The 16540-nt window shown below is 42.4% G+C and overlaps 1 protein-coding gene across 1 annotated transcript in view; it reads left to right on the top strand.

Annotated features, from left to right (window-relative positions):
* Nucleotides 1-694: 694 nt before the first annotated feature.
* The window catches only part of LOC123992906 (hypoxia-inducible factor 1-alpha-like), a 28210-nt gene continuing 12364 nt past the window's right edge, over nucleotides 695-16540 (top strand). Inside the window, exons 1-5 of the mRNA XM_046294528.1 lie at nucleotides 695-840; nucleotides 7117-7304; nucleotides 9028-9182; nucleotides 15558-15642; nucleotides 15864-15979. Of these exons, the coding sequence (XP_046150484.1) occupies nucleotides 809-840; nucleotides 7117-7304; nucleotides 9028-9182; nucleotides 15558-15642; nucleotides 15864-15979 (576 nt within the window). The 5' untranslated portion in view covers nucleotides 695-808. The remainder of the gene's footprint in view (nucleotides 841-7116; nucleotides 7305-9027; nucleotides 9183-15557; nucleotides 15643-15863; nucleotides 15980-16540) is intronic.

The following is a 16540-nucleotide window of genomic DNA, read 5'->3' as shown; positions in this document are numbered from 1 at the left end:
ACCTACACGAACGTGATCAAAGACGTTACTAAAACAGGAACCAATTTAGCTGCCGTTCATGTACACAGTCGATATATACAAATTAATGTGATATTTGAGACCGTCACTAATTGAATGTACAATGTGCACACATTTGATATACGTTTGTGAGTGTGTGATATGGGGGTTGGAGGCATATTCATTTCGACATTATAAAGACAAACTTTCATTAGCAATGACCCTGCCATGCTGATCTGAGCCTTGCTGTTGGAAAACCACATCAGTGTCCGACTTAGGCTGTCGCAAATGCACCTCACCCGACTTCACTCCTCGAATTTATTCTACAGTCGGTTGCTTCATCAGCCTTGAAATATCAAACGAGCCCAATATATCAAAATTGTGCTTGGGGTGCCTTCAGGTCGATTGAACGTTTGCTACGCTGCATGACCGTTTGTACCGAACGGTACGTTAGCTCAAAACGTTCTTAAACAGACTTGGAGGTACGTTTGCTCCGTTGCTTGAAGCAATAAGGTACGTATTTAATGGAAAGCGGAGCGTTCTCTAACCCCAAACCCTCTCAGTTTTTCAAATGGTCGTTTAGAACAGCACCATTTCCCTTTAATTGAACGTTGCCGTACGTTTTTTTCGTACTGAACGCAGCCCTGTTGTTCATATGGGAATCTGCCCTCTCATTGGCTATAATGTCTGCAAAGGCGGAAGGCAGGCGGTACGAGGCGTTGTGGTTAGATCTTTCTCGAGTAGAACAGTCAGTATAGAATAAAACAATAATAAAACCTGACGTGTGAGATATAACGTTTACGATTTGAATATGGATACGAAAGAAGAGCCTGTTGGAAAACGGTAAGACATTTTAAAATGAATTCTACATGTATGTTTTCAGTTAGACATCGACGACGACGTATTCCAAGTGTTCTCGTAGCCTATTGTCTGTCGACTCCAAAATAACTTGGACATGCGCACCCATGTACACATCCGAAATATGAAAATGTTTATTAACACATAAAAAAAATAAAAATAAAAGTACAATTCACTTATTCAATTTTTCAAGTATTGTCTCCCAGGGGCGTCATGTACCCCCAAAATCTGAGAGGGCACAAAGTCCATGAGGAGGAACTGCTTTTTCCTGCTATTTAGGGACAAACATCTGGGTAAGGAATGTAAGTCTTATTCAGTACATTTAGTTATTGCTTGCATTTCTGAAGTCTACCAACCTTGCCGCACAGGCATGTGTAGCTGATTGGAATGTGTGAAACTTACTCCTCAGCCTGAAGGGTCCCCACTTCAGGCTTCAGCTATCTTTTCATGTGGCGTTGACTGGTAAGACTCTTCAGGAGAGTGGTTACTTGTGCTAGCTAGCAAGGCAGAGGATCTGATCTCGCTCCAGGTATGGTCCGAAGTGGTACTCGCTAAGCAAGCAGCGTGATGTCCCTTACACATGCCAGCTAAAATAGTCAGCCAAGCTACCTACTCTAACTTGATTGATAGCCTGATATGGCTTCTTGGTAGCTAGTTATGAAGTTGGGAGATTAGGAACCTATCTGGGCTAGCTAAAGCCAACTTGATAAAAACTATGGCTAGTAGTATTACAGACAAATGTTATTATCCTTTATATATAATATATATATTTTTTTACACATGACAACTCTGCGGGGGCTTGTGCCCCCCAATGGCCATGACACCTATTTGTCACTGCGTTTAGATATTGGCTTTGTAAATAGTCCAACAATTATTAGACAACCTTATTTTATTTGTTGTAGAACACGTTGAGCATATTTAAGTATTTATTTTGATACATAGTTTTGGTTGAGGGATTAACTATAATTCAGGATAGGATTGAGCCTACCCAATTCACACACCTCAATATCATCAATCTTGCCCTTATCATGACTCCAGTTGCATTGCATTGGGTCATTCCATGTAGGCTACTTATATGCCGGGTGTGGGAAATGGTCTGATGCTGCCCAAATGCTCTATCTAAATGTTGATACCCCTTGCTTGCGATCTATGGTTTTGGAACCCTTTGGAAGCTAACTTTTTGTTTTTATTATCGAAGATAAATATTTGTCAAAAGGTTAAAGAGAGGCCTAGTTCAGTCAAAATGTATATTTGGGTAGATTTCCCTTGAGTTGTCTGAACTGAAAGCCCATGGTGACAAATCCACAACAATATTTTTTGGGGGGGAATTTTCAGCTTGCAGTGCAGCATTGTTAACACAACTCTATGTCAAGATAATTAGACCCAAATATACATTTTGACTGAACTATTCCTGAACAAAACACCTTTTTATAGGACTCTATCGTGTTTCTGCGGAGGGCTTAGACAGGTTCACAGTGTTTGGTAGTCTTAAACAAATCTTTACCTTTTCAAAAGTATACATCTCACACAGTATGGGCTTCAATTGAAGACACATATACCATGTCAAATACAAATTTAAATATATTTAAGTTTGAGTTTACATCCCAATATTACATTGAAATATAACAAAATGCCTTGTTTCTTTCTTGAGCTGTACATGAAAAGACTATTTAGAAATGCTCAGTGGTTGCCTGGCTACCCAAACTCCTTGCCACACCCATGGACATTAGTTTCTTCTCCGCAATGAGTCTGGATCGGAGTACCTCCCAGACGATTTCTAGAACACAAAAACATTCTAACCATCCTGATTGGTCCCAGAAACCGATGGGTTGGGCCAGAGCAAGAACACACGTGGATAAAGCGGCATTTTGAAAATTTGTCATTGGCTTTGATACACTGGTTAGAGATGATCCAATCCCTGATTACTTTGTTTTGTACAATACCCCTCCTTTTGACATCACCACAAATGACTTCAACGATGGTAGTCTCAAATTGAAGTATGTAGTGAACATAGAGCAGTGGAAAAATTCAGTTTGAGTCATAAGGCAAGCTCAGTGGGTCAATATTCCACTTCAGTGATTCCCCAACATCTTGTCAACATGTGCACAGAAAAGGGAGCAGATATCTCATAATCTGTCTGTATAAATGTTTAACTGTAACAAGGCCCAAGTGTTCTTTAGGTGTCAAAAATCTCTATCAAATTGTATAAAATCTTTTCATTCCTGTAACTTAAGACAGTATTTTTATGGCCAAAATGACATTCTTTGATATAGACTTTTTCCAACCCCTACAATTAAAACAATTGTAAGATAGATTCACAAAATATCTTGCACTCTTTAATCATGTAAAAAAGCTGACGAACAGGCTGGCTGAGAGGCTCCAGCTCACTCAAATACCCCTCCCCCACCCCAGCATACCAGTCACTGAGCTATAAAGATCCCAGGAGTTAAAAGGATCTGGCTCCAATGAACTGACCAAGCAGCAGTCAGGGCCTTGCAGGCAATGCACTCTGACCCCTTCAACACAACAACTGTTACTTCAACAGCAACAAGTACATTATGGGACAGTATGGGCCGGCTGCAGTATTGCTGTGAGATACGAGTGTGACATCATAGCCTATATCAAGGCAGAAGATGGAAACACAATCATCTATTGACAAACAAAATGTTATTTTGCATAGTGTGGGCTGTAGCATTTACTTTTAAATTGTTTGAATAACAATCAATTGTGCAAAATGCGTGGCCAGTGTGTTTGGGAAAGGTGACTGTAAAATATGAAAACATTCTGGCCACACCTCTACAGAAATGTAATCAAATTTGCCATTGTGCTTTATTAGAAAGTAACATGGCCTAGTTCAAACAATTCCAAATCATACAGCAAATGAGGGCGTTTTCCTTACCATAAAAGGTGCATTATTCAGGGGGGTTGTAACGCTCGTTCACAAGAGCGCAAATATAATATGGTTCTGATTTATCAATGAAAACATGTGTGTATGTTGCATATGACAGTTTGATAAATCCCAATTTGTGGCACATGAAAATCCTAGAATCTTCACGTACGCCAGAAGACATTTACGCACGGTTGATAAATTAATTTAATTAATTAATCTGGTTTTAATTTGCCCCAAATCTAGAAGTCAGTGATTGGTTAAAATTTGGACCTGACCAAATCTGAACCAATCATAGATGTCTATGTTTCACAAGTTTGGACAGTACATTACAGTACAGTAGTGCACAGTGTGGTATAGTACAGTACATTCAAGAAAAGTTTAGTACTGTACAGTAAGGAAGAATAGTAGAGTTCAGTACAGCACACAGGAGTACACTAGAGTTGTGTACACTAATGTACTGAACTTTAATGTACTTTACTGAGCTATACTCCACTTGACTGAACTGAACTCTACTGTTCTGTTCCCTGCTGTACTGTAGAGCGTTGAATCCCACGGGACCTGCGGGTCCCTACAGAGAGCATTGCCATTCGGTAGCATTTCTTTCATGCTGGGAGCGGGCGGTCAGACGGACAACTTTGACATGGTCAGATCTTTTAGTCCTGCAGATTATTTTGAACGGTTGTCTTTGTTTAATTTTTTTGTGTGTAATCGATTGTATTAAAGCACCCCTGTCGCACTATTCACAAACTCTCATAGGATAATTATTCTTCAAGTTCAGTTGCTTACATAATCTCTTTTTTTGTGTTGGGTGTGTAAGATCAAATGTGCCCATGCATGTTCTCAGTTAAATAACTAGGCCAGGCCTCTCCAACCCTGTTCCTGGAGAGCTACCCTCCTGTAGGATTTAACCCCAGTTGGAACTAACCTGATTCAGTTTATCAACCAGCTATTGATTATGATCAGGTGCGCTAGATTAGGGTTGGAGCTAAAAACCTACCTTCCAGTAGGTCTCCAGGAATGGGGTTGGAAAGCCCTGCTGTAGGCTATATGCATGGGCGGAGAATCACATGGTTGTTTTTCCATGGAAATTAACTTCCTAGGTATGATGGGCCGATGGTTCCTAACCGGTTTTCCGATGCCCACTGGTGTGCCTTGAGTAACTCTTAAGTGTGCCATGAAACTTTTCCTAATCTTGATTAGACATTTTTTTTTAAAGAAACTCATTTGTAGACGTGGAATGCACATGGAATTTTGACTTGGGAGCACTAGTGTCGGTCAGATACATTAAATGGCACATGGTTGCATCTGTACCCTTGTTTCAGGTCCAGTGCGCTCAGGCTGTTACAAATGTATCATTTGAGGGGCACACATCATGAGTCATTTGGATTATTTTACTTTGTCTTTGAAAACAATTAGCACAGGAAAGTCTGATTAGGCTTAGCCAAAGTAATTTATTCCTTTATGTATGGCTTTGGGCATAGCCTCTGCTATAGAAACAAACGGAGCATGGTTTGTGTCCCTGGTTGCACCATAACAATGCAGAAAACCGCTCATCTGTAGCCCAAACTGTTCAAAACTAAAGACCAGGACTGTTAATCAAGCTGCCTCACATACACATAAAATAACCTTGTGGGACTGTGGTCGGGTTCAGGACCAGTTCTTGCGGGAGGAGGTGGGAGTCGGACAAGACATCAGTGGGAGCGGGCGGGCGTGGAATGAAAAGCAGCGGGAGCGGAATGAAGAAATCAGTCCCACACTGTACTGTATTCTACTGAGCTGTACTTTGATGTCCAAACTTGTGAAACAGAGACTTCTATGATTGGTTAAGATTATGTCCGGTCTGGACCAACCATATTTGTTTGGTAGTGGATGGCATTAAAATAATAGCCAGTGTGTAGAATAATACCCAAATATGCGAAGGAGGATATTGCACATTTTGTGTACATATTTTGTAGGCATCACCATGAAGAGAATGGCATCCATAATTATGCATTTCTGTGTGGTACAGATCAGGGACCCATGATGGAATTCTGTTACCACATTTCTGTTACCCGGGTGTAAATCCACTTTACTTACTGTAGTTCTGCACCTTTTGAATCTTAATTCTGAGAAAATTATTTTGAAAAACGTGGTCACATAAAAAGGGAGATTTTTACCAAACTTCTGTTACCAAACTTTGCATCTGCACAGTTCTTCCAGTAATGTTTTTTTTGTTTGTAATATGTTCACGGTAAATTGTTAAAAGTAGTTATTGTGGATGGAGTTGTGTGGTTTGTTAAACTTTGAAATCAATGTTTTTAGTTTAGCATTCCTTTTTTTGTGAAAAATCTGAATCTCAGTGCAATTCCATTACCGTGGATGTGCCCTTATGTTGCCTGTTACTTAGGCTAATTCTTTGACAACACTTATAAATCTGACCATGTTCAAATCAAACCGAGCACATTCTGTCACACCCTGGCCAATGACAACTCATGACTCACTTCATATTACCTCAGCTGGTAAGGATCTGTTACAGTTATTATATAATCAATTACATTTTCTTTGGATAAACACAGATTGGGGAGAATTCCTGAACCATTTCACCCAGCCTGCAGTCATACATCTAGATACACATCGCATCTGTTTTAAACTTCCTGTGAAAAGCCAGGGGGAAAGAAATGGGCACAATCTCAGTAGCTCTTTGAGACTATTGGGGTCAGATGCCATAAACAAGTTAACAGAGCCTGCCTGTGTCACCGTGGAGCGAGGGAGGAAATCATGGGAGGGGGGTAAGAGGAGATTGAGGGCTGTGGTTTAGGTAGGATCGTTTCCCTTCTCCCTTCCAGGCATAGTGTGACTTGGTGAACACGTAAACTACAAATGGTGGCCCCTACATGCTGAATCAAAGCGGAAACCATTTAGGAAATACATTTGGTTCCATCTGTTTGTATGTGTGAGTTTGAATATTTGCTTATTGGGTTATGGAGGTGTGATTGCGAGAGTAAAAAGGTCAGGGAAGTTTGATAATGAAGAGTATTAAACCAATGTTTGAAATTAGAATTTTGTTTGGTGTCTGAGAAGGAAGTGGATATTACACTGTAGATACGAAGTGGATGTTAAATATCTAGTTTGGCATTGTGGACCCAATGACTGACTTCACAGAAAAAATATATTGAAATCTGTTTTAACGGGTTTTAGTCCTTTGATTGGTTAGAATTTCACACATTGGAAAATTCGATTACATTTGTGAGCGCAGGGATGTCAAGAAATCTCAAAGGATTTATCTTCCTGAATGAACACCTCCTCAGTATGCCTTGGTCTTTTCTTCTACTTCTCTTCCTATCTTATCAATTCCTCACGTTTTTTTCCTTCTCCCTCTTCCCTCTATCCAGGTCAAGTACAGATCAGCGGAAGGTGCGTTCCCGGGATGCGGCGCGCTGCAGGCGGAGTCTGGAGACGGAGCTGTTCTACAAGTTGGCCCACACCCTGCCCCTACCCCGCAGAGTCTCCGCCGACCTGGACAAGGCCGCCATCATGAGGGTGACGCTCAGCTTCCTTCGCATGCACCACCTCCGCTCAGGTGGGCTCCCATTGGCCAGTTACAGTGGGGCAAAAAAGTATTTAGTCAGCTACCAATTGTGCAAGTTCTCCCACTTAAAAAGATGAGAGGCCTGTAATTTTCATCATAGGTACACTTCAACTATGACAGATAAAGAAGACAAAGAAAAGAAAATCCAGAAAATCACATTGTAGGATTTTTTATGAATTTATTTGGAAATTATGGTGGAAAATAAGTATTTGGTCACCTACAAACAAGCAAGATTTCTGGCTCTCACAGACCTGTAACTTCTTCTTTAAGAGGCTCCTCTGTCCTCCACTCGTTACCTGTATTAATGGCACCTGTTTGAACTTGTTATCAGTATGAAAGACACCTGTCCGCAACCTCAAACAGTCACACTCCAAATTCCACTATGGCCAAGACCAAAGAGCTGTCAAAGGACACCAGAAACAAAATTGTAGACCTGCACCAGGCTGGGAAGACTGAATCTGTAATAGGTAAGCAGCTTGGTTTGAAGAAATCAACTGTGGGAGCAATTATTAGGAAATGGAAGACATACAAGACCACTGATAATCTCCCTCGATCTGGGGCTCCACGCAAGATCTCACCCCGTGGGGTCAAAATGATCACAAGAACGGTGAGTAAAAATCCCAGAACCACACGGGGGGACCTAGTGAATGACCTGCAGGGAACTGGGACCAAAGTAACAAAGCCTACCATCAGTAACACACTACGCCGCCAGGGACTCAAATCCTGCAGTGCCAGACGTGTCCCCCTGCTTTAGCCAGTACATGTCCAGACCTGTCTGAAATTTGCTAGAGAGCATTTGGATGATCCAGAAGATCCAGGAGAATGTCATATGGTCAGATGAAACCAAAATATAACTTTTTGGTAAAAACTCAACTCGTTGTGTTTGGAGGACAAAGAATGCTCAGTTGCATCCAAAGAACGTATCTACTGTGAAGCATGGGGGTGGAAACTGATCCGTGTAAAGGAAAGAATGAATGGGGCCATGTTTCGTGAGATTTTGAGTGAAAACCTCCTTCCATCAGCAAGGGCATTGAAGATGAAACGTGGCTGGGTCTTTCAGCATGACAATGATCCCAAACACACCGCCCGGGCAACGAAGGAGTGGTTTCGTAAAAAGCATTTCAAGGTCCTGGAGTGGCCTAGCCAGTCTCCAGATCTCAACCCCATAGAAACTCTTTGGAGGGAGTTGAAAGTCTGTGTTGCCCAGCAACAGCCCGAAAACATCACTGCTCTAGAGGAGATCTGCATGGAGGAATGGGCCAAAATACCAGCAACAGTGTGTGAAAACCTTACAAAAAACTTACAGAAAACGTTTGATCTCTGTCATCGCCAACAAAGAGTATATAACAAAGTATTGAGAAACTTTTGTTATTGACCAAATACTTATTTTCCACCATAAATTCATAAAAAATCCTACAGTGTGATTTTTCTGGATTTTTTTTTTCTTCTCATTTTGTCTGTCATAGTTGAAGTGTATTTACAGGCCTCATCTTTTTAAGTGGGAGAACTTGCACAATTGGTGGCTGACCAAATACTTTTTTGCCCCACTGTATGTCCATGTCCTGTACTGTGACTGGTTGAGAGAGCCAGGCCTACTTTCTTTATTACTTTCCATGTAGTAACCAACTCCCAAGATGGTGGTAGTCCAGGCCAAGCAGGTTCTGATATGACATGGGGTGTGTTTTCTAATGACGTGTGTTTTATGTCATTGTAGGGGACACGAGTGAGGAGCGCGTCACAGATGGGGACGAGGACACGGTGGATGGGTTCTACCCCCGGGCGCTGGCAGGTTTCATCCTGGTGATGACCGAGGAGGGGGATATGATTTACCTGGGTGACAGCGTCAGCAAACACCTGGGCATCCCACAGGTACATACAGCCCCATGTTCCTGGCAACGTCTGGGTCATGGGTTCGATTCCCACTGGGGCGATCCATATGAAAATGAATGCACTCACTGTTCTGAATCTCTTTTGAATAAAAAGCATCTGTCTAATTGCATATAGTAGTACTATAGCCGTTTACAATTCCACTGCTGTTGTGCGTTGTTCCCATGTGTTTACAATCAGGCTGTATCCACAAAGTTCTATTGAGTATAGTCAGGTAGAATGAATCAGTTAAAAACTTAGTAGAATGCTGACATGATACACTTCCTGCTCGTCGAACATCTCATTCTAAAATCAAGGGCATTAATATGGAGTTGGTCGCCCCTTTGATGCTATAACAGCCTCTACTTTTCTGGGAAGACTTTCCACTAGATGTTGGAACATTGCTGCGAGGACTTGCTTCCATTCAGCCACAAAAGCATTAGTGAGGTCGGGCACTGATGTTGGGCAATAAGGCCTGGCTCGCAATCAGCGTTCCAATTCATCCCGAAGGTGTTTGATGGGGTTGAGGTCAGGGCTCTGTGTAGGCCAGTTAAGTTATTCCAGACCAATATTGGCAAACCATTTCTGTATGGACCTCGCTTTGTGCACGGGGGCATTTTCATGCTGAAACAGGAAATCCCCAAACTGTTGCCATAGAATTGGAAGCACAGAATCGTCTAGAACAGAGGTGGGCAAACTTTTTGACTCGCGGGCCACAATGGGTTCTAAAATTTGACAGAGGGGCCGGGCCAGGAGCATTTGGAGGGAGTGTTTGGGCCGGATATACTAAAGCATTAAATGTAGTGTGTGCAAACCTCATAGCACAGTAAGAACACTACAACCCAATTTATTAACTGTCTTTCAAATGTGAAAAATAGCCCTCATCAGTTAATAAATTGGTCTCAAGGAATATGCAAGATATGGCATTTACATACTATTTCGCAGATACTGGGAGGAGGAAATGTAAATAGATTAAAATAACATACGCACTGTGATTTATCAAGATTGCGTCTGTTTTTAATAAGTTTCAATCGAAGGTGCAAAGTTAAAGAAATCAACATTTATTGAAAAATGGAATCACTTTCAACATTCAAAACATATTATTACACAACGAAATACTCAAGCTCAATAATATCTACTTGTGTTAAACTCCGCAAAATCATGGATGGATTGTCTTGACCGCGCGCTCTACAAACTCGCCACGGACGCCCTCGCCTTCACGCGCAAACAGTACACGTGTATCGTTGCCAAGCACACAGACATAGGCTGTGTTAAATATCCTACCTGCAGCTGAAAATGTACATTTAAATTAAGAGCGATGTGCGGCGTGTTAATTAAGCTACTGTACCGCTGCTGTGCGTAAATGCGCATTGCTCTTAATTAAAAGACGCACTTCCAAACTTTCCATATGCATTTTTTCATAACACAGCAGAAAAACTCACCATTTCAGTGGGAACAGTGTTGTTGGTCTCCCTTTTTTGCCAGTGCATCAAAGTCTGGAGTTAGTTTTGTTGTGGCAATTCTCAGGACAGATCTGAGGTGTTGGTCAGTTAACTTGGATCTGTGATGGGCTTTGTTGATTTTCATGACGCTAAACGTCTGCTCACACACGTAGGTCCAGCCAAACAACACCAGCATCTTCTGCGCCTTCCTCCGGAGGTTTGGAAACGCGGTCTCGTTAAGTGAAGCGTAAAAGTCATTCAGTTTAAGAGACTTGAACTTCTCCTTTGAGACTGAGTCAGACTGAAGATCGATCAGTTCCAATTGCAGCTCCTGCTGTGCTGATTCGGGGTCTTGTGACAGGGGACAGGACACCAGTTGAAGTGACTTGTCAATTTTTTCAAAATTACAGAACCGACGGCAAAATTCTCTGTGCAGATCGTCCAGTGATTTGCAGTATTTCTTCGCATTTCGGGCGGCCTCTTTCTGCACGGCTAGTGTGGGGAAATGTGCGAAAGATTTGTTTGACATTTGCCTGGAGAATAAAACCAGCTTGGATTTGAAGGCTCTCACATTTGTGTACATGTCGTGCGCAAACTGATCTTTCCCCTGTAGCTTCACGTTCAGCTCATTCATGTGTGAAAATATGTCCACAGCAAACGCAAAGTCACAAAGCCAGTTTGTGTCGCTCAGCTCGGGGAATTCTTTGGATTTCCCCATTAAATTAAAAAATGAGCTAATCTCGTCTTTGAGCTCCCAGACTCGTTGAAACACTTTCCCCAAACTTAACCAGCGGACGCGAGAGTGGTAAAGTAGGTCCTGGTGATCCGCATTAGTTTCTTCCAGGAACGTAATGAACTGACGATGATTAAGTCCCCTTGCTCGTATGAAGTTAACAAGTTTTACAACTGGATCCACGACGTGATTAAGCTGCAATACAGACTTACACAGAGACTCCTGATGAATGATGCAGTGAAGTAAAATAACATCCTGGTCAGGGTTTTCTTCTTTCACTTTATCCTGGATTCTTTTCAGCAGCCCGATGTTTTTTCCAGTTAAATTTGGTGATCCATCCGTGGTGACATTGGCAAGTTTACTCCAAGGTAGCTTCATTCTCTCGATGACAGCAGACACCTGTTCATATAAGTCCTCTCCTCGCGTTTTCCCTTTCAGTGATTCCATGCTCAAAAGCTCCTCCGTTATCTCAAAACTGTCGTTAATCCCTCGGATAAAAATTAGGAGCTGAGCAGTGTCTTTTATGTCGTTACTTTCATCCAGTGCTAGTGAATATAACTTAAAGGACTCCGCCTTTTTGTTTAACTCGCTGACTATATCTTCGTCAATCAGTTCCACGCGGCGAGTCACTGTCCTGCGTGCTAAACTGATTTTTTCAAACTTGGCTTTGCTCTCCGGACACAAGAGACCTGCTGTCTCTACCATGCACTCTTTCAAAAACTCCCCTTCGGAGAAAGGCTTGCTAGCCTTTGCTAATTTGAATGCCAGCAAATAACTTGCCTTGGTACTTGACTCTTGAATTGCAGTTTGTCAGTGAAAAAAGTTCTGTTGACTCTGTAAATTAGCTGCCAACCTCTGAGCAGTAGCCGCCCGTTCTTGTGTTGACTGCTTGCTAGCATAGTTTGCATGCTTCGTGGCAAAGTGACGGCTGATATTGTACTCTTTGAAAACCGCAACAGCTTCTTGGCATATCAGACATACAGCCGTTGATCGGACTTCAGTGAAGAAGTATTTTGTTGTCCACTCCTTATTAAACACTCTGCATTCGCTGTCCACTTTCCTTCTCTTTGGTCCGCTCATTTTCACAGAAGGGCTTAATGGTGACGTGAAACGAAGTGAAAATTAAAGTGAAATAAAGAGAAATACGCACCACTCCAACAACGGTCAATGTGTTTTGAGTGCGCCATCTATTGGGGAAACGTGGGCATTGCAGGGAAAGGGGAAAAAAGGAGGTTTTTACTATAATTTGGACAAGTTCGGCGGGCCGGATTAAAAAGCCTAACGGGCCGTATGTGGCCCGCGGGCCGTAGTTTGCCCATGTCTGGTCTAGAATGTCATTGTATGCTGTAGCGTTAATGTCCCTTCAGTGGAACTAGGGGGCCAAGCCCAAACCATGAAAACAGCCCCAGACCATTATTCCTCCTCCACCAAACTTTACAATTGGCACTTTGCATTTCGGGCAGGTAGCGTTCACCTAGCATCCGCCAAACCCAGATTCGTCCATGGGACTGCCAGATGAAGCGTGATTCATCACTCCAGAGAACGCTTTACACCACTCCAGCCAACGCTTGACATTGTGTATAGTGATCTTAAGCTTGTGTGTGGCTGCTTGGCCAAGGAAACCCATTTCATGAATCTCCAGATGAACAGTTCTTGTACTGACGTTGCTTCCGGAGGCAGTTTGGAACTCGGTAGTGAGTGTTGCAAACAAGGACAGATGGTTTTCACACTTTGCAACCTTCAGCACCCGACGGTCCCGTTCTGTGAGCGTGTGTGGCCTACCACTTCATGGCTGAGCCGTTGTTGCTCCTAGATGTTTCCACTTCATATTAACATCACTTAGTTGACCAGGGCAGACATTTGACAGACTGACTTGTTGGAAAGGTGGTATCCTATGACGGTGCCACTTTGGCCTTACTGAAAAGTTCAGTGACTTTCAATCTACTGTCAATGTTTGTTTATGGAGATTGCATAGCTGTGTGCTCAATTTTATACACCTGTCAGCAATGGGGGTAGCTAAAATAGCCAAATCCACTCATTTGAAGGGTTGCCCACGTACTATTGTATATATAGTGTATGTGCTCCATATATGTGCTTCCTTTTCTTCTTTCAGAATAGGTTGTCTCTGAGAACCCTCAAATTCTACAGAATTTTGTGTGTGTGTGTGTGTGTGTGTGTGTGTGTGTGTGTGTGTGTGTGTGTGTGTGTGTGTGTGTGTGTGTACATATACATACATACATACATACAGTGCCTTGCGAAAGTATTCAGCCCCCTTGAACTTTGCGACCTTTTGCCACATTTCAGGCTTCAAACATAAAGATATAAAACTGTATTTTTTTTGTGAAGAATCAACAACAAGTGGGACACAATCATGAAGTGGAATGACATTTTTTAACAAATCAAAAACTGAAAAATTGGGTGCAAAATTATTCAGACCCCTTAAGTTAATACTTTGTAGCGCCACCTTTTGCTGCGATTACAGCTGTAAGTCGCTTGGGGTATTTCTCTATCAGTTTTGCACATCGAGAGACTGAAAATTTTTCCCATTCCTCCTTGCAAAACAGCTCGAGCTCAGTGAGGTTGGATGGAGAGCATTTGTGAACAGCAGTTTTCAGTTCTTTCCACAGATTCTCGATTGGATTCAGGTCTGGACTTTGACTTGGCCATTCTAACATCTGGATATGTTTATTTTTGAACCATTCCATTGTAGATTTTGCTTTATGTTTTGGATCATTGTCTTGTTGGAAGGTCTTTTGCAGACTCCATCAGGTTTTCTTCCAGAATGGTCCTGTATTTGGCTCCATCCATCTTCCCATCAATTTTAACCATCTTCCCTGTCCCTGCTGAAGAAAAGCAGGCCCAAACCATGATTCTGCCACCACCATGTTTGACAGTGGGGATGGTGTGTTCAGGGTGATGAGCTGTGTTGCTTTTACGCCAAACATAACGTTTTGCATTGTTGCCAAAAAGTTCGATTTTGGTTTCATCTGACCAGAGCACCTTCTTCCATATGTTTGGTGTGTCTCCCAGGTGGCTTGTGGCAAACTTTAAACAACACTTTTTATAGATATCTTTAAGAAATGGCTTTCTTCTTGCCACTCTTCCATAAAGGCCAGATTTGTGCAATATACGACTGATTGTTGTCCTATGGACAGAGTCTCCCACCTCAGCTGTAGATCTCTGCAGTTCATCCAGAGTGATCATGGGCCTCTTGGCTGCATCTCTGATCAGTCTTCTCCTTGTATGAGCTGAAGGTTTAGAGGGACGGCCAGGTCTTGGTAGATTTGCAGTGGTCTGATACTCCTTCCATTTCAATATTATCGCTTGCACAGTGCTCCCTGGGATGTTTAAAGCTTGGGAAATCTTTTTGTATCCAAATCCGGCTTTAAACTTCTTCACAACAGTATCTCGGACCTACCTGGTGTGTTCCTTGTTCTTCATGATGCTCTCTGCGCTTTTAACGGACCTCTGAGACTATCACAGTGCAGGTGCATTTATACGGAGACTTGATTATATACAGGTGGATTGTATTTATCATCATTAGTCATTTAGGTCAACATTGGATCATTCAGAGATCCTCACTGGGCTTCTGGAGAGAGTTTGCTGCACTAAAAGTAAAGGGGCTGAATAATTTTGCACGCCCAATTTTTCAGTTTTTGATTTGTTAAAAAAGTTTGAAATATCCAATAAATGTCGTTCCACTTCATGATTGTGTCCCACTTGTTGTTGATTCTTCACAAAAAAATACAGTTTTATATCTTTATGTTTGAAGCCTGAAATGTGGCAAAAGGTCGCAAAGTTCAAGGGGGCCGAATACTTTCGCAAGGCACTGTATATTCCACTTTTCTTAACTTTATATGTATTATATTTTTTTTAACAAATTGAAGTGTAGCCATGTAATAATACAATCAACAGTCATTACAAACAATCATCCCACAATAGTGAAGTGGAAGCTAAAAGTTAATGGTGCCATAGATTACTCTGCAGAACAAATCTAAGAGTCTGGTTGGATTGCCAAGAAAATGCAGACATCCTCCTGTTTGTAGAAGTTAGCAAATACAAGCTACAAAGCACCTGGTGTGATATTCTCTGACTTAGTATTTTGAGAGAACCTGCACTGTAGCTTTTCAGAATCTGTAATTCATGGGAAGGGGCCTGTGTGGTATTGTATTGACATGGTTGTATTGTTATTCTGTTGTCTAGCTGGAGTTGCTGGGTCAGAGTGTGTATGACTTTGTCCACCCATGTGACCAAGAGGAGCTACGGGATCTCCTGGCGCCTAGGCCAGGTGAGACAAACCACCCTTTGTATGTTTGTGTGTGTGCATTCATACGTGTGTGTGTGTGTGTGTGTGTGTGTGTGTGTGTGTGTGTGTGTGTGTGTGTGTGTGTGTGTGTGTGTGTGTGTGTGTGTGTGTGTGTGTGTGAGTGACTGCATGCATATGTGTGTGTGTCTATGTTCATCATGCATGCTCACATAGGTTCCAACTCTACCATCTCTCCAACCCAGGTTTGTCCAAGAAGAAACCAGCGCAGCAACACACAGAGATTAACTTCTTCCTTAGGATGAAGAGCACTCTGACTAGTAGAGGGCGCACTGTCAACATAAAGTCTGCCACCTGGAAGGTACGTTTGCCCCCAAGAATCCTCCAGATGTGACGCTTGGCATTCAGGCCAAAGAGTTCAATCTTGGTTTCATTAGACCAGAGAATCTTTTTTTTTTCTCATGGTCTGAGAGTCCTTTAGGTTCCTTTTGGCAAACTCCAAGCGGGCTGTCATGTGCCTTTTACTGAGGAGTGGCTTCCGTCTGGCCACTCTACCATAAAGGCTTGATTGGTAGAGTGCTGCAGAGATGGTTGTCCTTATGGAAGGTTCTCCCATCTCCACACAGGAACTCTGGAGCTCTGTCAGAGTGACCATCAGGTTCTTGGTCACCTCCCTGACCAAGGTCCTTCGACCCCGATTTCTCAGTTTTGGCCGGGCGGTCAGCTCTAGGTATTCTTGTTGGTTCCAAACTTCTTAGATTTCAGAATTATGGAGGCCACCGTTTTCTTGGGGACCTTCAATGCTGCAGTCATTTTTTGGTACCCTTCCCCAGATCTGTGCCTCGACATAATCCTGTCTCGGAGAACTACGGACAATTCCTTCGACTTCATGGCTTGAGTTTTGCTCTGACATGCACTGTCA

This window comes from Oncorhynchus gorbuscha, linkage group LG13 (assembly GCF_021184085.1).
Source record: "Oncorhynchus gorbuscha isolate QuinsamMale2020 ecotype Even-year linkage group LG13, OgorEven_v1.0, whole genome shotgun sequence".
Lineage (NCBI taxonomy): Eukaryota > Metazoa > Chordata > Actinopteri > Salmoniformes > Salmonidae > Oncorhynchus > Oncorhynchus gorbuscha.
Note: the sequence above shows the minus strand (reverse complement) of the source record. Positions and strands in the feature narration are given on the sequence as shown.